Source organism: Saccostrea echinata, unplaced genomic scaffold, assembly GCF_033153115.1.
Source record: "Saccostrea echinata isolate AGI-Se365-2 ecotype Australia unplaced genomic scaffold, CSIRO_AGI_Sech_v1 ptg000054l, whole genome shotgun sequence".
Lineage (NCBI taxonomy): Eukaryota > Metazoa > Mollusca > Bivalvia > Ostreida > Ostreidae > Saccostrea > Saccostrea echinata.
This window is the reverse complement of record NW_026889803.1, coordinates 56,493,709-56,519,973: the sequence shown is the minus strand read 5'-3', so window position 1 is coordinate 56,519,973 and position 26,265 is coordinate 56,493,709. Positions and strand designations below refer to the sequence as shown.

At 35.2% G+C, this 26,265-nt stretch overlaps 2 protein-coding genes across 2 annotated transcripts in view; one reads left to right on the top strand and one right to left on the bottom strand.

Annotated features, from left to right (window-relative positions):
- The window catches only part of LOC133172616 (uncharacterized), a 42,252-nt gene extending 36,162 nt beyond the window's left edge, over nucleotides 1–6,090 (top strand). The window contains exons 20-22 of the mRNA XM_061307550.1: nucleotides 562–641; nucleotides 4,252–4,356; nucleotides 4,608–6,090. Of these exons, the coding sequence (XP_061163534.1) occupies nucleotides 562–641; nucleotides 4,252–4,356; nucleotides 4,608–4,789 (367 nt within the window). The 3' untranslated portion in view covers nucleotides 4,790–6,090. The remainder of the gene's footprint in view (nucleotides 1–561; nucleotides 642–4,251; nucleotides 4,357–4,607) is intronic.
- A 7,901-nt stretch (nucleotides 6,091–13,991) lies between these two features.
- LOC133172627 (probable serine/threonine-protein kinase mkcB) lies at nucleotides 13,992–23,184 on the bottom strand. The gene is made up of 7 exons (XM_061307558.1): nucleotides 23,005–23,184; nucleotides 19,383–19,667; nucleotides 18,064–18,228; nucleotides 17,654–17,920; nucleotides 15,475–15,513; nucleotides 15,189–15,273; nucleotides 13,992–14,994 (listed from the first exon to the last, which is right to left on the bottom strand). Exons 1-7 carry the CDS (start codon nucleotides 23,039–23,041, stop codon nucleotides 14,406–14,408), a joined length of 1,467 nt encoding a protein of 488 aa, XP_061163542.1. The 5' UTR covers nucleotides 23,042–23,184; the 3' UTR covers nucleotides 13,992–14,405.
- Nucleotides 23,185–26,265: the final 3,081 nt, after the last annotated feature.

Genomic DNA, 26,265 nt, shown 5'->3' with positions numbered 1-26,265 from the left:
ACACATAAAATCTTCACTAGTTCTCACCCCCCCCCCCCCCCTCCCTTCAAATTGGTGTGCTTTGCCTTAAATAATTTCATAAGTACAGTATATAAACAAATTCACATGACTACATCATAATTTTGTTTCCATCAATTATTTAAATGTGTAAATTGTCATGTGTTGGACATGGACTTAAACTCATTAACAAATCGAAATCACTGAGGAATTTAAATAACAGTTTGTCAGCATAACTCCGGCACTGAATTTCCTGAAACTTTGTAGGTATTTCAGAATAATGTATAGATTTGTATATTACCAAGAAATTTTGATTCCATTATTTATCTAGAAACTTCAGCCCCATTAAATTTGTAACATACAAAGATTTGAATGTCCTTATATGCAAAAAGTTTTGATGTGATGATTTTTTGCAAGTAATGCCCCTTTTTTTAACTATACTGTGTATTTAAAATGCACTGTGCCATTCATTACATGTTGCATTGTCAAGTTTTGGGGGAGCGTGGGGTATGTGAGCTTGCTCACTTTTTCTTTCATTGCTAAATGACTGGGTTTTTTTTCCAGGAGTGACAGAACACGATGGATTGATGCACTCTCACCCACTGCCAAAGAATCTGACAGCGAGAAAATTTATGAGGAGTGGGGTATGTGTAATCCTGATCACATTCTGCTCTCATTGAACATTTAAAAGACGTGTTTAGGATCCGAATTTAGCATTTAAAATCATTTTATAAACATTTTTTAAAAACTCAGTGTCTGAAAATTAAACAGTTTTACCATTGTACATTAATAAAGCAAGTACAGCTAGTGCTTTTGACAAACAAAACTTTTGTCATTGGTAACATTTTGATGATCAAATTTCCTGATCTATGATGTATTAGAGAGTGATTTGTGGTTGATATATCTTCCTGCTAGGGCCTTGTCAGATGGTATGTAACGCTTGATCAATGCTTCCCCGACCCCTGACCCTGCTTGTTTCAACCACAATGACCACACCCTTGTCCCGAATATGACCCAGACATAGTTATTAAAAGTATATATGTAGTCATTAATCAACTGTATGTGATTGACAGCCTACTGAATGGTTTGATTAATTCAGAATATGACTCCATATCATGCATGACTCTTTCTTAAAGAAGTTTATGACTCTTTTTTTAGGTCACCTGAGTCACTCAGGTGACCTATTGCTATCCGTTCTCGTCCGTCGTCGTGCGTTAACATTTGAACATTTTTAGCTTCTTCTCTGAAACCGCTTAACCAATTTCAACCAAATTTGGCATATAGCATCTATGGGTGAAGGGAAACAAAAATTGTGAATTTCATGGTCCCTGCCCCCCTGGGGCCTGAGGGGTGGGGCTAAAACCACCAAAAATAATGCAATCTTTAAAAATCTTCTTCTTTACTCCTGGACATCAAGCAGTCAAACTGTTGGCATCATTGTAATAAGCATTGAGCCCTCTACCAAAATTGTGAAATTCATGGCCCCAGGGTCAGGGGTTCTGCCCCAGGGTGGGGCTATATAGATCATATAGTGAAAGTGCATTATTTCTTTGAAAATCTTCTTCTCTGCTCCTGGGTATTAAATAAGGTAATTAAGTACATAGTTATGAAGAGCAAGAGTGCCTCTTCCAAAATTGTGAAATTCATGGCCCTAGGGTCAGGGGTTCTGGTGTTAGGGCGGGGCTCTATAGATTATATAGTGAAAATGCATTTATTCTTTGAAAATCTTCTTCTCTGCTCCTGGGTATTAAATAAAGTAACTAAGTACATAGTTATGATGAGCAAGAGTGCCTCTTCCAAAATTGTGAAATTCATGGCCCCATGGTCAGGGGTTCTGGCCCCAGGGTGGGGCTATATAGATCATATAGTGAAAGTGCATTATTTCTTTGAAAATCTTCTTCTCTGCTCCTGGGTATTAAATAAGGTAACTAAGTACATAGTTATGATGAGCAAGAGTGCCTCTTCCAGAATTGTGAAATTCATGGCCCCAGGGTCAGGGGTTCTGGTGTTAGGGCGGGGCTCTATTGATTATATAGTGAAAATGCATTAATTCTTTGAAAATCTTCTTCTCTGCTCCTGGGTATTAAATAAAGTAACTAAGTACATAGTTATGATGAGCAAGAGTGTCTCTTTCAAAATTGTGAAATTCATGGCCCCAGGGCCAGGGGTTCTGGTGTTAGGGCGGGGCTCTATAGATTATATAGTGAAAATGCATTAATTCTTTGAAAATCTTCTCCTCTGCTCCTGGGCATTAAGGTGATAAACTAAGTACATAGTTATGATGAGGAGGTGGGCCCCTTCCAGAATTGTGAAACCCATGGCCCCTGGGTCAGGGGTTCTGGTGATAGGGCAGGGCTCTATTGATTATATAGTGAAAATGCATTAATTCTTTTAAAATCTTCTTCTCTGCTCCTGGGTATTATTTAAACAAACTTAGTGCATGGTTATGATGCATAAGGATGCCTTTTCAAAAATTGTGAATTTCATGGCCCCAGGGTCAGGGGTTCTGGTGTTAGGGTGCGGCTCTATTGATTATATAGTGAAAATGCATTGATTCTTTGAAAATCTTCTTCTCTGCTACTGGAGATTATTTAAACAAACTAAGTGCATGGTTATGATGCATAAGGATGCCTTTTTAAAAATTGTGAATTTCATTGCCCCAGGGTCAGGGCTTCCGGTGTTAGGGCGGGGCTCTATTGATTATATAGTGAAAATGCATTGATTCTATGAAAATCTTCTTCTTTGCTACTGGAGATTATTTAAACAAACTAAGTGCATGATTATGATAGGCAAGGATGCCTCTTCCAAAATTTTTAAATACATGGCCTCAGTTTTTGGGGTTCTTGAGGAGGGGGGAGGGGGGCTCTATTGATTATATAGTGAAAATACATTAATTCTATTAATTAATCATTAACTAATCCTGTATGCTCCTTAGTGTTGAGCTGATAAATAAATTGCTTAGCTATGATGAAGATGGGAGCTTCGAACAGAATTTTTAAATCTTGTGGTCCTAGGGTCAGGGGTTCTGGCATAACGAGGAAAGGGGGGGGGGGGGGGGCTTTTGATAATATAGTGGAAAAGTGTTAATTCTTTGAAGTCCATAGTTATGATGATGAGGGTAACTCTTCCAAATTTGTAAATTTCTTGACCTTTGGTCTTGGGTTCTGGTGTTAGGGTAAGGCTTTGTTGAATCTGTAGTGAAAATGCATTGTACCTGTGAAATTCTTCTCTGCTTCTGGGCATATCGAAAGCAAACTGAGTAAAAGTTTAAATGATATAAGTAAGCGTATTTCTACCAGATTTTTGAACATCTGGACAATTCGTCTAAGCATTCTGGTCCTGGGCAGGGTTCTATTAATTTGTATTCTACTGAGAGAAGTTATTCCCCTTTTCCATTCATCTTTGATAATTAATCACTGTAAATAATGTTTTTGAAAGGTTAATAGAATAAGATAATTATGCAAGAATGTTTATTGTATAATTCAAAAAGTACTTTCTTAGTTTTAATAATCAGGTAGACCTGTAAGTAATAGATAAATAAAAACGAGACAAAAATAACTTATCTTATTAAAAGTTCTTCAAAGACCATAAGAGAGGTCAATGCTAGAGGTCTTAATATGGGTTTAAAAAAAGTACAGAAGCACTAATAGTTTGTTAATAGTCTGCATGGTGATAATGTTAAGTGGGGGACAGATTAGAACTTAAGTAATGAGTTGATACTGAATACTAGACTAATTATTTTGTTGATCCTGATCTTCCTACTTCTCTTGCTTTAGGGCAACAAAGCTTCATCCCTCAGTGTATTTAACTTCTAAATTGTTGTATTATACTCGGGTGACCGTTAAGGACCTTGGGCCTCTTGTTTCTTTTTTTTTTCGTTCTTTTTTTTTTTTTTTTTTGCATTATTGGTTGACTATTAATGGTTAATTTTGATTTTTGGGATTGATGATTAAGTTAAGGACAGAGCTTAGCATCCAGAAAGGTTACTCATACACACACCGACTTGAATGACAGTATAGTGGTGCAAGCTGATGCATTCCTTCCATGCATTTTACATGATTACAATGTTCAAGCTTTGCAATGTCCAAGAGCAACTGCATTTGAAAATATACAGTAGATACCCTTTCCGTTTTAATACATCTGAAAAGTTTTAACAGTTTGGCTGTTTAATATTCTTGCCACAATTTATGTCATATGTGTAATGCTGCATGTAATTTATTACATCTGTTTAACTTAACACATTGTCCTTCACAGATTGTCCACAGGTACAGTGTATAAAGCGATTTAATGCCACAGAACCTGATGAATTAGGGCTGGAGGAATCCGATGTTGTCAATGTCTTCAAGAAAATGGGTGATGGTAGGTTGAAAGTGGGAAAGTTTAATGATGATTACCTGTACTGTACTACTTCGTATGTTCAGTTGATATACTATTCTCTGTTGTGAAGCCTCAATCTTTCTTACAAGAAATTATGTTTTTAACTTATACTTTTTTATTTTTCCCTCTGTTTCAAGTACTGAAGAATATAATTTTTCTCCTTCCATATAATATACTCAAGGTTCTCTGGATATAATGTTAATGATTAATCTATTTTTATTTGTTAACACTAGGTTGGTACGAAGGTGAGAGAATTCGTGATGGGGAGAAGGGCTGGTTCCCTTCAGATCACACAGAGGAGATCATGAACTCACATGTGAGATCGAGAAATCTCAGACTGAGATATCGTCTCATGTTAGCCTCCTCACAGGAATATAGCAATGCAAGTGTTCAGGGTGGAATGATCAAAACATGAAAAACTTTAATGTGTGGATGGATGCCATTTACAGTTGTAACAGAAATGGTTCAGGATGTGTGTAGGAACAGGGCCCTGATACATGTTTATCAAGGTGTGTTCATTTCATAAATAGATTCATGACAAAATCATGTTCTACAACACATTTTGGTGGTGAAACGATGACATGCTGACTAAAATATTCTGTGATTTTGCAAACTTATGGTGCTTATGGGCTTTTGTGTGTGTGTGAGAGACATGTGCAAATCCTGCTTGTTTTGTATTTACATTTTCAACACAAATTTAAAAATTTCATGTAAAATGAATATCAAAGTACTTATACACTATGAGGTAGACATAACAAGAAGATTTTGTCTACAACTAGAAAGCCAAAGAGTGATCTGCCTTACTTATCATTTGATGGCAGACCGAGAAGTGCCACAGAAATCAGTTTCTCAAAATGTGTCAGACTCCATGTTCTCTGGTCTGTAAGACCGCAGTGTGTGTATGCTATGTTGTAAAAGTGAGGAATTTTTTTTTTTTTACCAAATTATTTAATAATCTGGGAAGAACATGTTTTATTAATTGATTGATTCAGAACTTTTTGTATTACATGTATTACTGTTGTATACTCAACTTTGTGATGAGAGATTCAGACTTGCTCATTAACCTCGTACTTTAGTGAAAAAGTACTTTGATTAGTACATACTGGTTTTTATTGTAATATAGCACAAGTAGCTAGTTATAGATAGAAATGTCATAATTTGTTTATATTTTTGTTTTGTCACTTGTGAGTTTACATTCCGTGTATTGGGCTATGAACTAAAGAGAGATTACCCTAGTCATAATCAGTTTGCAGTGTTAATGCTGTATAAGATGATGAAATGTGTGCAGGCTTTTTTACATTAATCAAGACTGTCTTATCCTCATTATCACCTGCTAATCTCTGTGAAATGCTAGTTTGTATAAGTGCATTTTTATGGGGGTAAATATTTTGTACACAAATACATTGAACAGCCATCCATGTGATCCACTGACGGTGCTTTATATCACATCCATCAAGTAAATTCATTTTAGAGAAAAACAACTTTAATTTTTAGAATGAATAAATCATATCTTTTCACCACATTTATCTAAAATATCATGTACAGTTTTATGTTTTTTATTTTGGTTCTGTCAGCAATTCTCAGATTTATGAAAACATATTCATTAAAGTTACTGACTGTTTTTATATCATTGTAATTCTTTTCGGGTACCTTCAGACTTAAACTAATTTACAGGCAATATTCTATTTTATGTAAAGCTTTTATTTCTTATATGGTATTATATATACATATATATATTCAACACCTGTTATTATCATTTTTTAATGACAGGAAATAAAAGTTATGAAATATAATTACAAGCTGTGCATTTCTTTATTTTTTTTTATGCCCCCGCCATGAAATGACTGGGGCATATAGTGTTACCCCTTTACATCCATCATTCTGTCATTAAGTCAACATTAGCTATCCAGGTTTTTTTTTTCAAGGTTCCCTCGTATGAACTTAATCATACATGTTACATAGGAAAAATCTTCTTCTCAAGAACAACTAAGCCATTATTACTCATATTTATATAGAAGCAACCTTAAGTATTGTAGATGTTTGTTCAAATTATGACGGGGGGGGGGGGGGGGGGGGGGGGGCACAACAGAGGGTCACAGTTTTACATATTAAGAACATTTAGGAAGCGTCTTGAAAAAAAATCTTCTGCTCAAGAAAAGCAAAGCCATGATTAGTCATATTATTACAGAATCATCCTCAGATAGTGTGGATTCAATTTTGTTCAAATTTAGGGTGGGAAGGGTGGGGCCACAATAAGTGATCAGAGTTTTACGTAGGAAACAGAATCTTTAAATTCTTCTGCTCAAGAACAACAAAGCCATGACTAGTAATATTGATATGGAACCATCCTGAGGTAGTGTAAATTTAAGTGTCCCCATCCTCCCTGTAAACTTGTCAATACTGAACTGATTTTTCCTAGCCAATGTGTTCAGGTGAGCAATGTGGCCCATGGGCCTCTTGTTACAAAATCATGGCCCTTAAGAACCCTCTATACACTGCACACTAAAGAATTCCAATTCCATGGTGTTTTTATGCAGTGAGAGTGATCTGCCCTTAGATCTAAAATGAAATAAATTGGAATCTAAATTTATTATTCAATTTATAATCAATTCAAACATTCTAAACATTTCATTTGGTCTAGTTGAATTAATTGAACGCCTTATTTGCATGTATTTTTGCCATTTAAGTAAGTAACAGTGATTTCAGTTCATCAACAATTCATTGTCTTTGAATATTTTTCCTGGGGATAAATAGCAAGTACCTTATGTTGAAAATTAAATAGATAAACTCCATATTTATATCTTTATATGATATAATTTTCTCAGAGCCTAAAAAAACATTTTTCATTGGTGTATAGAGGGTCCTTAAAATTTCTAATTATTCACCATTTTGGACCTTTTTTATTGTTTTGTTTGTAAGTGATCACCATTCATGCAGCTTAACTATGTTGTGAACTTGTGATATAGATAACACTCCAGAAATTTAAAGCAGCAGTATGATGTTTATTTTTGTGCCATTTCCACCCATTGTTATTTTCACATACTTGGAATTTCACATATTTAAAACTTGCATGTCAGTAGGGACATTTGCCACCCTGACAAATGTAGTATTTAGCTCTACTGGTCAGAGACCAGAAGAGCTCATGCGATAGTAAGGTGTCTGTCGTCCGTCTGTCTGTCCGTCCGTCTGTAAACAATTTTTCAAAACGCTACCCCTCCTACAGTTTTGGTCTGATTTCAATATAACTTGGCATATAAGTACACTACACTAAGGTACATAATTCTGTGTATCGGTTTTTAATTTCGATGAATGGCGTTGCCATGGTTACTAAAAATAGAGATTTCTGGGAAATACTTTCAAACGCTACTCTTCCTACTGTTTTGGTCTGATTTCAAAAAAACTTGGCCCTCAAGTAGACTACATAAAGATACATAATTCTGTGTATCGGTTTTTAATTTCGATGAACGGTGTTGCCATGGTTACTAAAAATAGAAATTTCCTTGAAAAACTTTCAAAACGCTACTTCTCCTACAGTTTTGATCTGATTTCAATAAAACTTGGCATATAAGTAGACTACTCTAAGATACATAATTCTTTATATCAGTTTTTAATTTCGATGAACGGTGTTGCCATGGTTACTAAAAATATAAATTTCTCTGTAATACTTTCAAAATGCTACTCTTCCTACAGTTTTGGTCTGATTTCAGTATAACTTAGCACACGTCAAGTAGACTACACTAAGATACATAATTCTGTACATCGGGTTTTTTTTTTATTCCGATGAATGGTGTTGCCATTGTTACATAAAATAGAAATTTCCTTGAGATACTTTCAAAATGCTACTCCTCCTACAGTTTTGATCTGATTTCAGTACAACTTGGCACACAAGTAGACTACACTAAGATACATACATTGTAATTCTATTTACTGGTTTTCGATTTCGATGAACGGTGTTGCCATGGTTACTAAAAATAAATTTCTGTGAAATACTTTCAAAATGCTACTCTTCCTACAGTTTTGGTCTAGTTTCAGTATAACTTGGCACACAAGTGGACTACACTAAGATATATACATAATTGTCTTTATTGTTTTTTGATTTTGTTGAATGATGTTGCCATGGTTAATTAAATCGTAATTTCTGTAAAATTCTTTCAAAAGGCTACTCCTCCTACAGTTTTAGTCTGATTGCAATAAATCTTGCCACAAAAAGAGACTAAACCAAGGATCATTATTCTATTTATTGCTGTTGCAAAGTTTCAAGTCCAAGTGCTACTTTTATCTTCCTTCGTTATAAGTACAAACCAGTAGAGCTACAGTCTCGTCAGAGACTTCTGGTTTTAATTTAATTTAATTTAATGTAATATAATTTTGGGGTACAGGTAAAAAGTCACAACGGGAAAATTTGAAGAGTAAGCAGGGAGACATCCTCACAATGTCAAGGTTTTGTAATTCTGGAACTCCACACAAACCCTTGACATAAGTCGCTACTTAAAAGTTGGGTTTGTGGTTACACATGACGTAATAGATAATTATAAACTAACCAGTGAGAATGTATTTTTCAAATCCGTCGTTTTCAAATGGTCCAACTCCAGAGCATATCTTTTGTTACTGTTAGGATGACGATCTTCCAAAAATTAATCCCCGATGTTTCACAAATCCTACAATATCGACTCTTTCCATTTTAAAGACGAGTCATATTTGTTTACAAAACTCACCTACAAGAAAAGCTGTTTTCTGATTGGTTCCAGTCCTAGACCAGGAACAAATGAAATGATAGCTTTCTAGCCCAACTTTAAGATAACGACTTATGTCAAGGGTTTGTGTGGAGTTCCGGAATCACAAAACCTTGACATTGTGAGGATGGCAGGGAGAGGGAAGGCAGTAACCCCCTCTTTACTGAGAAAATCGGTGAATAAAGGGAAAACCCTTATATCAAGTTTTTAAATGGTCTGAGTTTGTATTGCTATTTAATTTTCTTTAAAATTTTGTATTTGTACTTTTTTCAATGCTCTTGTTCATTGGAATAGAACATTGAAACACAACACCCTTATCAAGGAAAACAACATCTAGAATACTAGTACTTATGTATGTTTTTGCCTCTGACAGCGCAATAAGTGGACGTTTTCTGTTTTCAATACTTTATTAAATTATATTTGGAACTGAAAGTAATGCATCCAAGCTTTATCTCCCATTACTTAATCTGAAAGTGTTCGATTTTTCCCCTTCAAATAGTCTAATCATTTTTATTTCACATGACACACACAGCTTCCGTTTCTCATACATTCCCATCTCCCTTAATCTTACTGTATCCGAGGTATATTGTAAGAATTTTATGACCTGCTGCCATTGATATCCCTACTTTATAAGCTGTTCCCCTCTTTTTCTTCCCAATCCGTTATTTTCAATTTTGTTTTGGGAGTACTAACCGTTTAATTTTTTCTCTCCAAGATTGTGTATTAGGGAAATAATGTGTAGTTTTTATAATTTGTTAAGTATATAAAGAAGTAATTTACATAATTATTTATTCATTCATATTTATAAGTGCTAAGTATTATAACGGCTCTCATTTTGAGTTTTGGAATTTTTATTGTATTTGAGAGGGAGTCACTAGCTGATGAACTGAGATTTATTTCTTTGTAAATGAGGAAATAGTAACGGCGGCAGAAAGGGTATAAAAGTAGTTAAAGCACAACAAACAATTAATCTGGCAAAAACCCGCTGAAATCCAAAATAAACAGCTTAAAAGTCCATTCAAACAATACAAATCAGGAGCAGAGCAAACAGGGACCTCTAAAACATCAGAGGTGGGATCGGGTGCCATGAAGGAGTGAGCATTCCCTGACGACCGGTCACACCCGCCGTGTGCTCTTGTCATGATCAGGAAATAACGGGAAAATCCGTGGACAAATCAGTGGGTAAATAATGGCCTAACAATTAGTATGAAAAACGTCAGTCAGCATTTGACTTAAAGATAGATTGTATTTGCTGACAAGGTCATTGTATCGACCATGGAACTTACGAAATGATGGCTTTAAACGAGACTGTTGGTATTCTGGTTTCATCAACTTGTTTGTCATTAATTTACCTCGTTTTAGAAATTGTTCATACGTAGAGCATGCTCTTCCGTATCGAATCAACTGAGAGATATAAACTCCATGTGATGAGGTATATTGCTGCATAGGTAAGGGGGGGGGGGGTGGGTATAAAGCTGCATATAAAGAGGGAGGGGTCCTGCTTACAATTTTCGTTGCAGTGACGTCCCAGTCAATCAATTTCAGCTGTTCCTAAGGCTGTATGCAAAGTAAGATCTTAGATACGGGGAAGGGGGTTATTAAAGGATCACTGTAGAATTATCAGTTTTATTAATTTCATATAATAAAGTAGCATAAAGAATAACTTAAGACCCTTTACTAAAAATTTAAACAAAACCGCCTTCCACATACGATACCACAATTACTTTTTTAATTGTTATTTTTTGAAGGTCTTTATATTTTGTATTTGTTCCCCTCCCCAAGCTCTCTTCCCCCACCCACCAAACCACGTCACAAATTTGAATTTCTTGTTGATTTGGACACCCCCCCCCCCCCCAAATCACACACAAAATCATTCAAAATTATTTTCTTGTTTGTCTCCCTTGTTCTATTGTCTAGGGTGCATCATAAATCAATAATAAAATAGAGTAAAACATGTCTAATTCGGACACCACTGGTTTCAAGGAAATTGGCCGGATCATGCAACATTCATATGAGGGGACATTTTGGTATTTACTGCCATTAAGTGATATCACCCATTCGAATAGGTGATATCACCTATATTCAATAGGGATATCACCTATTCGAATTAGTGACATCACCTATTCAGCTTTTGAATTGATGGTATCACTTAAATTCGAATAAGTGATACCACTTATTCGAATAGGTGATATCATCTATTTGATTTGAGTTGGTGATTCACCTATTTGTATAAGTGATATCACTTATTCGAATAGGTGATACATGTATTACCTATTTGAATTAGTGATATCACCTTTATGATATGAATAGGTGATATCACTTATTCAAATAGGTGATATCACTTATGCAAATAGGTTATATCACCTATTCATTTTGTTGTTGTTTAACGTCCCTCTCGAGAATTTTTCACTCATATGGAGACGCCACCACTTGCCGGTGGAGAGATGCAAATATTGACCTATGCTCGGCACTCAGGGCCATTGAGCAGTGAGGGATCTTTTTTGTGGCAGCACCTACTGCGACACGGGACCTCGGTTGATATGGTCTCATCCGAAGGACCGGTCTCCACGTCCCACAGTGGGATTCGAACCCGCGACGTAAGGATCAACTCTTTACTCCGCGACTCTAGAGCAGACGCTCTACCACTGCGCCACGTGGGCGACATTCAATGTTGTAAGAAATACAAATAAGTGATATCACCTATTCGAATAGGTGATATCACCAATTCAAAACGTATAGGTGATATCACCTATTCCAGTAAGTGATATCACTTAAGGGCAATAAATACCAAGACGGCGCTTCATACATCCGGACTAGATTTTGCTTCATAAACTTCAGAGGCACTTGTAATTTTCTGTTTTCGTCCATTGTCGTGCGTTGCGTGTTAACATTTAAACATTTTCAGCTTCTTATCTGAAACCACTGAACCAATTTCAACCAATTTTGGCATATAACAACTATGGGTAAAGGGGAGTAAAAATTGTGGATTTCATTGCCCTGCCCCCCCCCCCACCCCCCACCCCCTGGGCCTGAGGGGTTGAGCTTAAACCATCAAAATAAATACAATCTTTAAAAATCTTCTTCTTTACTCTTGGGCATCAAGCAGCCAAACTGTTGGCATGATTGTAATCAGCATTGAGCCCTCTACCAAAATTTTGAATTACATGGCCCCTGGGTCAGGGGTTCTGGTGTTAGGGCGGGGCTCTAATGATTACATGTATATAGTGAAACCGCATGAATTCTTTGAAAATCTTCTCCTCTGCTCCTGGGTATTAAACCAATGAACTATGTACATAGTTATGATGAGGAAGGATGCCTCTTCCAAAATTGTGAATTTCATGGCCCCTGGGTCAGGGGTCCGGGGCTTTAATGATTATATAGAGAAAATGCATTCAAATTGACACATGCATCACCTATGACAAGTATTTCAATCAAAATGTACCATAATTTTAAGCCCATGACCTTGAAGTTTGACCTAATTTTCAAAAAATTTAACATTGCTGATAACTTTTGAATAAGAGAAGATATAGCATTTACATTAGACATGTGCATTACCTGTTTCAGGACCTTTCCGATTGTATACTCTGGTTTTTGATGGGGTTTTTTCACATGTGCCTTACGTGTGACAAGGCCTTTATTCTTAATATTTCTTTTCTGTAAGTTTTATGTTTCCTAGATTTTATCCATAGATTTAAAAGGTAAAAAAAAAGTGTTTTTTTTTTTTTTTTTATAAAAAATAGAAATACATGTATCTGTGAAATTCCTTTAAAATGCTACTCCTCCTACAGTTTTGTTCTGATTTCAATATAACTTGGCACACAAGTAGACTACACTAAGATACATAATTTAGTGCATCGGTTTTTGATTTCGATGAACGGTGTAGCCATGGTTACTAAAAATAGAAATTTCTGTGAAATTCCTTTAAAATGCTACTCCTCCTACAGTTTTGGTCTGATTTCGATATGATTTGGCATACAAGTAAACTACATTAAGATACATAATTTAGTGCATCAGTTTTTGATTTTGATGAACGGTGTTGCCTTGGTTACTAGGAATTTCTGTGAAATTCCTTTAAAACATTACTCCTCCTACAGTTTTGGTCCGATTTCAATATAACTTGGCACACAAGTAGACTACACTAAGATACATAATTCAGTGCATCGGTTTTTGATTTCGATGAACGGTGTTGTCATGGTTACTAAAATTAGAAATTTCTGTGAAATTCCTTTAAAACGCTACTCCTCCTATAGTTTTTGTTTGATTTCAATATAACTTGGCACACAAGTAGACTACATTAAGATACATAATTCTATTTATTGCTGCATGTTGCAAAGTTTCAAATCCAAGTGCTACTTTTTCTTTGTACATGTATATGTACAGACCAGTAGAGCTACAGTCTCATCAGAGACTTCTGATTAAGAAATAATTATAAGATTAACAGTTAATAGTGCGAGCAAGACAACCTTGATATTTTGTCTAAACTAAATCATTAACTTGAATACACCAGTCTTTTAATGTTGAAATTAAAGAGGTACTGTAAAGATCCGTAAATAAAATTTTAGTATAACACTAAACATAGCTACAACGCTGACCACGTGTTCCTTTGATGGATGCTATCTCTTTATGGCATTTATTGTACTTACCTTCTATGTGGACGCCCAATTTAAAAGTTAATAAATTCCATGTGCTGAATATACATTTATGACCAGTACCTTAAGGAGGCTTGACCAACAGCCGACGATAAAACTTGACTGTCTGTTCCATTCAATCCACTGTACTGACAATTACAAGCGAATATAATCAAATTATTTTGTTGTTGGTGTTTTTTTGTTTGTTTGGGTTTTTTTTTGTTTGTTTGTTGTTTTTTTTTTTGGTCCATTTAATTTTTAATACACATAGTAGAAAAAATAACGTCTCTTTGTTTACAAAAAAGAAATTATATTTCCAATACCCTTTTTAATGTTGCTGATTGATCTGTTTATTCATTTGCGTAAAAAAATCATCTTAAGGACTGAAATGTGAATGTTGTACAAAACAATGATATCAACTGAAATGAGTTACAAATTTGGCACGGATTTTACATGAGATGCATGGCAGCAAATCAGTAATGGATTTGTTCATCTTTATTTCTTTACTGACAACTATTTGGGTCCACAATTTGCTTTACATAAAAGTTTTATCTGAAAGCAATCTACGGTCAATAGCCTAACACACATAAAAGAATAATATCCTGTTTGATATTGCATCTTCCCTGTTTTAAAGCGTTGATCAAAGTAAAAGAGGAATTCTTTTGACAGTTCAGGCATCAGATACGTCATACAAATCATTATTGTAGCTAGCGCCCTCTGTCGGGTGACTTTGCTCCGTATCCACGTAACCGTCATTGTGATGTTCATGTCTCACTGGCGTCTCGTAGCCAGTGGCGCCCTCATCTGGCAGACTGTAAGGATTAGCACTAGCAAAATGTCGTGCTGGCAGTGATATTTCATGATAAGGTTGTTCTTCGTGTGAAATACAACTCTCGTCTGGCACGTCGTATAAATGCAATTTCTTTTCGTAGCTAGCCTCGTAGGCTGGCGGCATTGTTTTCTCAAATTCCACAGTTTTTGTGCACGTTTCCATGTTTACTGTGGGTTTATATTTCTTTGGTGTGATGTCAGCTGTATCGTAATGGTTTTCTTGTCGCTCACTTTGGTAACGTATGGAACTAATGTTGTTTCTTTGGTTGTCTAATTCTTCGTATTGTGGAGGGGGTTCTCCTATCGTACCGTTTAACACTAAATGTCTGCTCTGGCTTTGGTCGCGCTGGAATGGGTTAAGAGCCCGTATAACATAGGTTACATTGTCAAAAGTGACAGTATATTCTTGATTTGGTAACTCTTTTCGTCTGTAATAAAAAGCATGACGTTTAAGGTTTTATTGCAAATATATGGCTATCACTTCTTTTAGAGTGACTATAGTAAATTGTCCAAATATGTGTATTGTGTTTTTTATCACCTTAGCTAGGAGTATTTAAGGTAAGTTAAATTGTTTTTAACAGAAAAAATAAAGAAGTAGCTAGGAAGAATCTATAAAACTTGCCTTCTTCTGACGACAATCACAGCACACAGGAAGCCGCCAATAAAGGCCACAAGAAGCAGCGAAACAATAATACCCGCTATCTCTCCTATAATATATAGAAATATTAATGATGGACAGAGAAACAATGATCCCCGCTATCTCTCCTATAATATATAGAAATATTAATGATGGACAGAGAAACAATGATCCCCGCTATCTCTCCTATAATATATAGAAACATTAATGATAAGTTCTATGATGTTTATTATAAAATTCTTATCAACAGATATTCTATAATAAAACATACCTCCGCTTAGGTTTTTATCATCCGGATTCTGTCTAACTGCTGAAAAAAAGGACTGTATATTAGAAGATAAACCAATACTAAAATATTGGGGAAAAAATAGATGAATATTTTGAAGGAAAAGGCAAAGTAGACACAGTAGGATACTAGATGAAAAAATATGGCTCTCTGGGATAAAAAAAAAAAAAATCAGGATTTTCGTAGGGGAAATCCTAAAGTCATTTTTCCGGGGGGGGGGGGGGTTCCTACTCTAAAGCCTATTTTCCGGGTGGAAATCCTACTCTAGAGCCAGTTTTCCGGGGGGAAAGATATTAGAGGGGAAAACCTACTCTACAAGACCGGTACTCTGTTATCATTTACATATTCTGGCATCATTTGCATACTCTGGCATCATTTACATACTCTGGTATGTCCATTGGCGGATCCAGACCGAAGGGGGGGGGGTCCGGGGGTTGGAACCTCTCTCCTTTATTTTTGCCACGTGGAGAGAGAGAGGGGGGAGAAAACATGTTTTCTGGAAAAGATATTTTTTACGTCTTATACTCTTGGAATATTTATAAACGTAGTTCAAAACAACTCGATCGGCAATCTTTGTCTATTCCACTTATACTAGACAGCTAGAGTCTCGCGTATTTCTTTTCATTCGTTTATCTTCATCCCCCAACCGTTTCACAAAGCGTTTTCATTTATGAGTGACTGATAGAAAATATACATGTATTACTACATTCAATACACGATTAGTAACATGCCAGATTTCAATTTGTTATCATTGAAATATTCTGGCGAAATTTTCTGAATTTGGCTATATCATTTTCGGACCATCTTCTCAGGGAACTAACTTAAATAAGTCATTAATTTCTTTCCCTGTGTATGTGAGTCTATGTTTGAATGTGCGTCGGGGGACCACCCTGGAAACCCCCTTTGAAAAATTGTTATATCCGCCCCCTGATGACTATACGAATACCTTGTTCCAAAGAGATACAGTTCTGCAGCTAAGTGTACATGTCCAATTACAATATGTATCAAAGAATACATGTACTATAATAATATAAATACAATGACATATGTCCTTGAATATCAAAAAAGAAAAAATGATGTGCCTGCTGTTATTATCCATACAGATTAGCTTAAAGACATATCTACAATAATAACTGAGAAATCCCGTGAGTCATAATCATAAGAAATACAAATATTTCTTGATAATTTTTTGTAATTTTTCTTTCAAACTATATCCTGTATTAAGCTTGAAGAGTTTCATTTCTTGACCTGAGTGACAAATACTTAAAAGCCAAAGGACAGGATGTATCTATAATTATATATAACCTTGACAACACGTCAATTCTTGACAGGCGAATACATGCACGCCATTCTAAATATAAATCTATATAATCGTATTCCACTACATGAATGCTTGTGTTGATACATATGATATAAACTATATTGACTAAAGTTTTAAAGGCTGAGCACGATTTCTAAAAATTAATCCCATTTGAAGGTCTGAAGTTCAGGGTATTTTGGTATTTGTTGGAATAAATATCGGAAAGGGATGCTAAAGAAGTCCATATAAACATCCACACACAGTTTTTAATTTTTTTTTTTTAAGTCAACCGGATTTCAAAACAGCTCAATAACATAAAAGGAAGTATTCCTGTCTAGTTTCTAAATAATTAAAATATTCAAAGTATTTTTGCTGATTTTGAAAGCTTCCAAGAATACATCAATAAAAAGCAATTTTTCAGGGAAAAATTCTTATTTTTAAACATATTCTTTCTATGTTTAATTTTTTCTTAATTTCTTATATAGTGAAGTATTCACAAAAACAAACAGCTTTGACCGTTTATTAGTCCGAAATATCTTACGTTTTCCAGGCGCTTTGTCACGATAGTTTTCCTGGCACGTAAAATACCAAAATCGTAAAAAAAAAAAAAAAAAAAACCTGGAAAACGTCAGATATTTCGGACTAACCGTTTACTTTATACCCTCACCTAGTGATATTGTCTTTCTGACATATTTTATTTTTTAAATAAAAATCTCGATTTGCAAAATAAAGACATAATCTTCCTCTTCAATGAGAATGTTTAAATATCCATTGTCAACAAAAGTCATCTTCCACATTACTTGTCAGTTTTATGCTATAATCCAAGATCTTTTAAAAATACTTGTGACCAAGAAGATAAATTACCTTGTAAAACTGATGGGTCCCCAGAATCACTACTTGTGCTTGGAGGTGTGGATGTAGTGGTAGAGGGGGCGGAGCTTGTTGACGTCAGTGGTATGGGCGTGGTTGTGGTGGTTGAAGTGGTTGTGGTGGACTTGGTTGTTGAAGTGGCCATGGTGGTTGTAGTGGGCGTGGTTTTGGTGGTGGGCGTGGTCGTAGTGGTGGGCGTGGTTGTAGTGGTGGGCGTGGTTGTTGTTGTTGTGGATGTTGTAGTTGTAGCAGGACCCATGTCTGTACCAAACAAAAAACGTAAATTTACAGCTTTATACCAGTATCCATATTTAGTTTACACTAACACGTTCTCTTTGGTTATTGTTTTAATGCTATTTGTTTTAATTTGTTAAAGACAAAATTATACAGAAACTAATACGCACAAAATTCACATATGAAAGAATAAGTGTAAGGAGGCAGACTGCAGTCGTAATCATGCCACCGTCCGTGGTCGTCCAGTCTGAGATTGGCACAGTCCTCCCCGCAGTAAAACAGGGTGCAGCCTCCGGGCTGGTCCGGGGCCCAGTTACTGTAGGTTAACGGATGCCCTAAAATAAAGAGTGGGGTTTCTCACTGTATGTAGGGTTTTTTTTATTATTATTATTATTTTTACATTGGTTACATATAACACAACAATTTTTTTGCTTTTGAAAACAACAAATCCATAAATTTAGCGAAACAAATTTGACGCCAGCAAAACCTCAGGACAGAGGACACTGCTCTGAAATGAAATACACAGTGTACTATCAACCTTACCAAGGTAACTCATTGAACGTGTCTCGACGTGTCAACATCTTAGTTCTAATATGGGTGCACAAAAATTAACAAAAAATAACGTATAAGAGTTCCTTATGATTGTCTAACATGTTAATAACTTAATACTTCTGTGTGCACTGATCGAACAGGAGGAAGAAGTTGTTTAAACCCCTTAGAGGACGACCATTTGTTTCTAAGGGGGGGGGGGGGGGCAAATTATGTCGAGTCAGATTAGTTATGTTCATGTCCTCCCAGGAGAAAAAGATATTTATTCCCAGGATGACCAAAGAAAGTTTATTTATTTTCTTCCCTAGAAAAGTGTAGACGTTGACAAGCAAGCAAGCAAGCAAAAAAATAAAAAAAAAGAAGAAGTAGAAGAAGAAAGTCTACCTAAACTCGAAAACTCTATTTCAAAGAGGGGGAGGATGTGTCATGGTCAGATTATTTATTTTCTTCCCAATGGAGGAAAGATAATTTATTTTCATCATTTTCAAGGATATATTACTATTTCCAAAGTATGCACACACACCCTTTTCCGTAATCAAATGGTTGTCCTCTTATCACATTAGCTTTTTTACGATCCCTTTACTGATTTATAACATTCTAATTCGAACGTTAACTGGAATGAGATCGGATGTTAGATGCGATAAGGTATTTGACATTTGTTTGTGTGTTTTAAATTTCAGGATTATAACTTAAATATTTCCAACAAATAATTGCATATATACATCTACTTATATACTGGTGTGTATGGGGCGGTATGGGAACATGATATTTAATTCTTTATGAAAGAAATCAACTCAGTGATATCATCAAACTTCTCCCCTCCCCCCCCCCCCCTTTTCTCTTCCTGGTTGAACTTAAAAGTTACATTCTTTTAAAAGTAATCAAGACTCTCCACTCTGGAAAAGGTCCCCAAATCTACACCTAAGTTAATAAACCTAACCTTCCACCCATTTCCAATGACCTTCAGCATCAAGGTCGTGCGCGCCGATCCATACGCCATTTCTGTTCCAGCTAAGGCTTCGGAGGGACTCCATGACGAATTGCTGAATCTGTGCTGTTCTGATCTGGACCAGCATCCCACCACGTGACGAGCACGTGTCCCGGGCATGTGTCCAGTACTTCTCCACATTTACGAACTGGTAACACTTCTCTCCAAAAGTTTTTAGGTATGCATCTCTCGGCAGGTGCGAAGGACATCTATACAACTGGTCGTTGCCATGGCAAACTAAATGTAGAAATGTTATATAATTACTGCTGTTTTTGAAGTCAATATGATGATTCAGACACAGTTAGGAGGAGTACAATATTGTACTTCGGAGATGGCTAAATTATCGTTTTGACTTAAAAACCCCCAGCAATTAAATGTTCTATTTTCTGATGATACAAACTCGTTAAGCAATCCATGATATCTTACTTGTTTACATCTGCTGAAGTCCTATCCAAATGCAATGAGAGAAGCGGTTTAAAATACACAAATCTAAATTTCTTTTCGTTGCGATGTAGAAAAAAATAAATGTCAAGCACATAAAGCATCCATTTTGAAAGCGGGGGGGGGGGATGTAGGTTAGGGTCCATTAACGTACGAGAGATTTGATTATACTGTAGCCCATCTACCCACTCCCCCCACCCCACCCGCCATCCCCGATTCTATGTGCATAAATGTTATGTTCACCTGAGTGGAAGTCGGGTGCAAGTCAAAAACACTTTTCAGAATTATTTGTATCAATTTAGACATTCTCAATCTAGTTTTATAGAAAAAATAAATTCTTATGGTCACTAGGGAGGTGACAGTGTTGGATCTCAGCCAATCAGAGAGCTAGGAATTATTTAATCATATTCTTACTATAAAAGCATTGTAAAACGTCTGAAGAATCACGAATCTAGCATGAAAAGCACGATATTTGCTTCTATTCCCAAAAGTTTTAAGTCAATGGAGAAAAAGTCTGCACAAAGTAAATCAGAATCATACCTTATCAAGTGTTTTCTTAAAACAATCCCCAAAACTGTGGATTAAGGCTTCATCCACCCATAACGTCATTTTGACGGTGGAAAGCCCCCCCCCCCCAAACAAATTCGCTGAATTGGGCAATTTCAAAGGTGAATCTTGGACCATGAAAATCCACTTGCCTTTTAGGGTTAATGGATTTTAGGGATAAAACATTGATATTGTTCATTTTGAATTTATTGAGTGAAGATAAATGCAAAATTTACAATAAGATTACCGTTTTCATTCTATTTTTGAATTTATCTCCATCCAATTAATTCAGAATACAACATAATTCAAAGATATTGACTTTTGTGATTTCTTCTTAAGATCTTAAATAGATAGAAATTCTGTGTTCATATCCTCCATGAATTTAAACCGAAGAGGAGTATATTGCAGTCAAAACTAACTTAAACTAAATTAGAAATGAGGAAATAGTAGACCCCAGACCATTAAAACGAATAGTTTAAATGTAAATAGAAGTATTGTATTGGAGTTTTGAACGTTCATGGATAAGACCTGATACATTTTAACTTAATAAGGTAATAATTATTTGAAACTGAATTACACTCCTTCAGTGAATCCCATTTATATAAAAGGAAGTCAGAAGCGGTATGATAGAATCACTATAATGTTTAATTAAACTAGATATTGTCCTCATACTTTAGGTGTCCAAAAGGTATAAATCAAGATTCTATGTTCAGGTATTGCTACAACCTCACAAATTCAAGTTCACGTAAAAAATTCTCTCTCCAAATAAGTGTTTTCACGCTATAAAACCGAGTAATTGGTATATACGGTTAAAAAATGTTGATCCTTTGTTATGCATTCATACATTCCCAGGGGTTTCATTAAAGGAGAAAAACGATTTTGAATGTAAAATGAGTTGACTACCTAAGGGTATTTTGTTTGGATTCCTAATATGGCTCGGTACAACTATGAATTAGAAAACTGTCGTCAAGAAGCAGACTGAGTCTTGCTATTCTATGATTAAGATGCAAGTAGAATTACTTATATATAAATAAAGTTTAATTTTACGTTTTGTCAATAGAGTAAATTATTATGATTAATATTACAGTTATAGCGGATCCGGGGGGGGGGGGGGGTTCCACCCCAGTCAAAAAAAATCCAACCCAGCATTTTATTGATAATCAAAAAAATGTTTTCCCGAATGTGAAAAACCTATTTCATTGGGGAGGGGAGGGGGGTAGCCGCTGCACACTTCTTAGGCTTCATAAGTATGACTTTTCCTACCAATTTAACAGAGGTTCGCGTTTTCGGGGGGGGGGGGTCAGGTCACTTAGTTGCTTTACTATATACATTTAATAACTCTGCAAATTCCGGGGGGGGGGGGGGGGGTCAGCGCATGGTTGTGCTTTATTTACAATTTCAATTCAATTTATTTATTGATTCACCAAACATGTTGGCATACAACCATGTTATTTACAAAGAATCCAGTTTCAGTAGTATGTGTGTTTCCATATACCGCTATTTGAGCTGTTTTCAGACTCAGTTGCTATCGATCATAGAATTTAATAGCAGGTATATTCTTCCTTAGAAACAAGTATCAAGTATATTGATATATATTCATATATCAAATTTGTAGGTGCGATATTTTAATATCTATTATATATACAAGTACGTATATGCTGAAATGTTTCACCGTCGAAATTCAGTGAATTCAATAAATACAAACAAACAAATTAAACTAAAACGTTACACGCTGCTAAACTGAATAAACGTCACCGCCTGATTAGATGTTTTTAATCATACAAGTTCGGTGAGTGATTCACATGTACTGCACTGTATAACATGTATATCCTATGTCAAAATGTGTCAAAGCTATTTCTTTGGTTATATAAAATACACTCAACACTTTTTGTTTTTTTTATTTCTGTCACTTTTTGAGTTCATGTTCCTAACTTTTAATTTTTTCGGGGCCTAGGGGTGTCTTTTATTTATTTATTTAATTTTTTTTGCCAAAGCAACGTTGTCTGGTTAAAAAGAGAACAAAATGTATTTCACATAAGGTCATCAGACCAGGTGATATATATTTATACAGAATGACCGATATCGACAATGACATGATTGAACGCCTTGGACAGTGCTGGATGCTCATGTCACATTTTGACAGATTTGGTCAATATTTTCGTCACTGACCAATTACAATACTTTCTCTTAAATGGTGACATTTTCTTTTAAACAAATTTCAATTCACTATAAAGGTGCCTAGAAAATACAACTGATGTTTCTTTCAATTCTACAATAAAAACAAGTTTACCTGGGTACAAAATAAATGCCAGCTCATAAAGCTACCCTTAGGCATGTTAGGTGTCAATAATTAAAAATAAGACGGTGTCACGGGGAGAAGAAAACATTCTTTTAGATTTTCATTTACAGAACATGTACTGTTAGAATTTACATTATTCTAAATTGCATAGTCTTAGTAAGCTATACTGACAAAGATCGTTTGTAAATAAACCAGAGTGTTTTAATATCTGACATTTTGCTCTTTGTTGTAAATGTACAAGAAGTATACAATTTAAACAAAACTAACCACAATATTTTGTCCACTCACCAGTTAGAATGACTGAAATAATCCATATCCTACACATCTTCACGTCTGTTTTCTCGTTATAAACTCTCCTCACGCGTTATATACTGTACACATTTATACACACATAAGTATGTAAACATAATCCGATTCCGTAGGGGGTTGGTGAGACCACGTGACACAAGCTTCAGGGTAGAGGGCTTTATGTTTATTGATTACATCGATGAATGAATGGATACCGACATTCTCGTCTAGTTTTTGTGATTTGAAAAAATTGGAAGAAAAAATTAAAACAAATCCCAAATTGATTGCAGTAACTGTTATGTTTTAAGACCATACTGGCGACCTTTCACCCCCTCTTTTTCTACAGCTTCTGTTCACGACTGTCCAGGCGTGTCAGTGATTTAAACCTTTTCTGTTTCTTTTTTCTCACCCCCCCCCCCTCCTTGCAAGTCAAACTTTTTTTCATCCACTAGACGCTGTTTTAAAGTTGTTTTGTTAATTTAGAATCTAGTTTTGCCCCTCACTTAAACTCTTCACTCTAAGCATACAATACGGACCAGTCTCTCGGTGTTAATGTCAACATCTTCATAAACTTCCTCCTCTTGAACCGGTTAAGAACATGAAGGATACTCCAAAATAAGTTAAAGAAACTTCTTAATCAGTTTAGATAGACTTTTATTAATCAATTAAACATAGGAAACTATGTCGGACTGTCCTAGTTTCTTAGTTAACTTTAAAGTGCGCTTTACCGATGTGACTAAAAGGTTCACTTTAAATTTCACTCTATTCTGTCGCTCTCAATATATAAGGCTAAAGCATGTTCATACAGTACAGATTGTAAAAATATGAAAAAATGTTTTTTCAACCATCTTCTCATCCCCTCTCTAATTTTTTTAACACCTCTCTTATAATACAATATTATAATTTTATTTCCTTGTGTTAGAAATTACCGGATTAACTTTCCATAAATATCTTACTAATATCACAAGTCTCTTGTCCTTTATGGATGACTTTAACCAAACTACTTATAAATATTTTGTGTGGAATCTAATTCTTGAATGTAAAATTGAACCAAAAATTCAAAAAACTAGAATAACAGATTTTATAATTCCTAGTGCAGTTAACCCAAGACGGTTATTTCATAATTACCGGTCTATTTTTTTTTTTTTTTTTTTTTTTTTGAGTAAGGGGACGAACGTTTGACTCTGAAAGGGGGAGGCTGGCAGATATTGAAAATTAAAAATCTGTCCTTGAAAATGCCAAAAATAAAATTTAATAATCCACTGGGAAGAAAATAAACTAAGAGGTATTGAGAGCCCCTGTTCCTCTTTCGAGTCTCAGTATCAATGGCAAAATCCATATTTTGCCCAGGGAAAGCCCAAATATCTGTCCAATCAAAACTAAAATAGGAGAATGTAATAGTCTCATCAAATATTCAGTGATAAATGAGGAGACATGGAGATAGTAACACCAACATTACAGAAAGAATGACAGTGCTCATGTTCTATGGGAAAGCCCAAATATCTGTCTGATCAAAACGTAAAATAAGATGCACAATGACACTATAAAAATTTTACTCAGTGCTTAGAGATGGGTACCCCCAAGTGTAATGGAATACCACCATTATTATATATTCCCGTATTTCAAGCTTTTTTCACTGCGAAGAAAATAACCAATCTGACCTTGACTGGTGGTACCTAACCCCACACACCCCTCTTCCTCAATAGAGTTTTGGGGTGTGGGGAGATTTTTCCATCTTTTTTTTTGGCCTCTAGAATTTTTCCAGGTGAGAAAATAATCTATCACTGGTCATTTTTTTTAAGTAATTAGTCAATCTGTCCTGCAATGGCATGAAAGTAAATAATCTGACTTGACAAAATGTACGGTACCAGCCTCTCCCTCCCTCCTTTCAGAATCAAATGGTCATCCCTCTCTCTCTATTTTTTTTTTTTTTTTGGAGAAAAAAAACTGAGAGAGAGAGATTCCCCACATATAGTGAAGGAATGTACTGTACAGTATTTCTTCCACATAGTAAGCCTTCCTAAATAATCAACTTAAACAATTCGGTTTCTTTTCTTTCCCTTTTTTCACTCAAGGGGAATAATTTTTTTTTACTATTTCATTACTGGACAGATTGTGAGAAAAATCGACAGATTTGATAGCATTTGCAATGGCATTCCTAAATGTGAAAATTGTATGATGTTGGTCCAACCAGAAACATGTATATGTACTCCTTTAACCATAATTCCACATTTTAGGTAAGTACATCAAAAGTATACAATGTACTAATATTAATTAATACTTTCTTGATTCAAATATCAGCAATCAAAATAAACAGATGAATGTTTTGCATTCTGAATTGAAATGATTATCCTGATGATGATGAGATGTTCAATATACAAAAAAACATCAGGGAGGGGGGGGGGGGTTCTATTTTTCTATGCGTGAATGTTTGCTATATACCGGTAAATTTTCCCCAAGGAAAAAAAATTACTACAACATAAAGTATCTGAGAGGAAGGTTTTATATATAAATCAATTACCCTGAGGGGTTTGCTGTGTGGAGGGGACACCAGCAGGCATTTTACTGATTAAAAAAAACACACACACACAAATATACAACAGAATGTTATAATAATCATTTTAATGTTGCATAAATAATAATTAGCAAACATAAAGAAAAAATCTCAAACATTTTAGTAAATAACTGGTATAAACTTTGTTAATGGTACAAAACTTAATAATATTGCTGAAATGTATAATAGTTACTGAAAGACACATATAATTTGTAATAAACTGTTACATACCTGCACAGGTAGTGTTTCATTGATGTATTATATCTATATACACCTTAATTAAATGTAGTACTACTGCAGTTTTAAATGAAAATACATGTACAATAACTGGTAGTAACAAAAGTCAATGAAATTTTTATACGATACAAAAACACTGTAGTCTAAACGAAAAATAACTAAAATTAAATATCTGCCCATTCTTTATCTATTGCACAAACATTAACTGAAATTGTTATGCATTACAGAAGATATGAAAAAGTAGAAATATGGCACTAGAAACATTTGAGTTGTGTCCTTCCTTTCCTCAATTGAAAATGAGTTCATTCAGAAAAAAAGCCACATTGAAATACCAAACAAGAGGCCCATGGGCCACAGCACTCACCTGAGTAACTTTGGCCTTGCTGTTTTTCACCTGATCCCCCCCCCCCCCTCGTAGTACTTATTGTGGTCCCCCCTACCCCAGAGGGTCATGATTTGAACAATTTAGA

Excerpts from the sequence above, each read along its gene's own strand:
- LOC133172627 (XM_061307558.1), bottom strand. The coding sequence starts at position 23,041 with ATGTGTAGGATATGGATTATTTCAGTCATTCTAACTG. Across the intron at positions 17,921-18,063 it reads TTCTTTCATATGTGAATTTT|ACATGGGTCCTGCTACAACT; the intron begins GTGCGTATTAGT and ends TGTTTGGTACAG. Across the intron at positions 15,274-15,474 it reads TGATAAAAACCTAAGCGGAG|GAGAGATAGCGGGTATTATT; the intron begins GTATGTTTTATT and ends TATATATTATAG.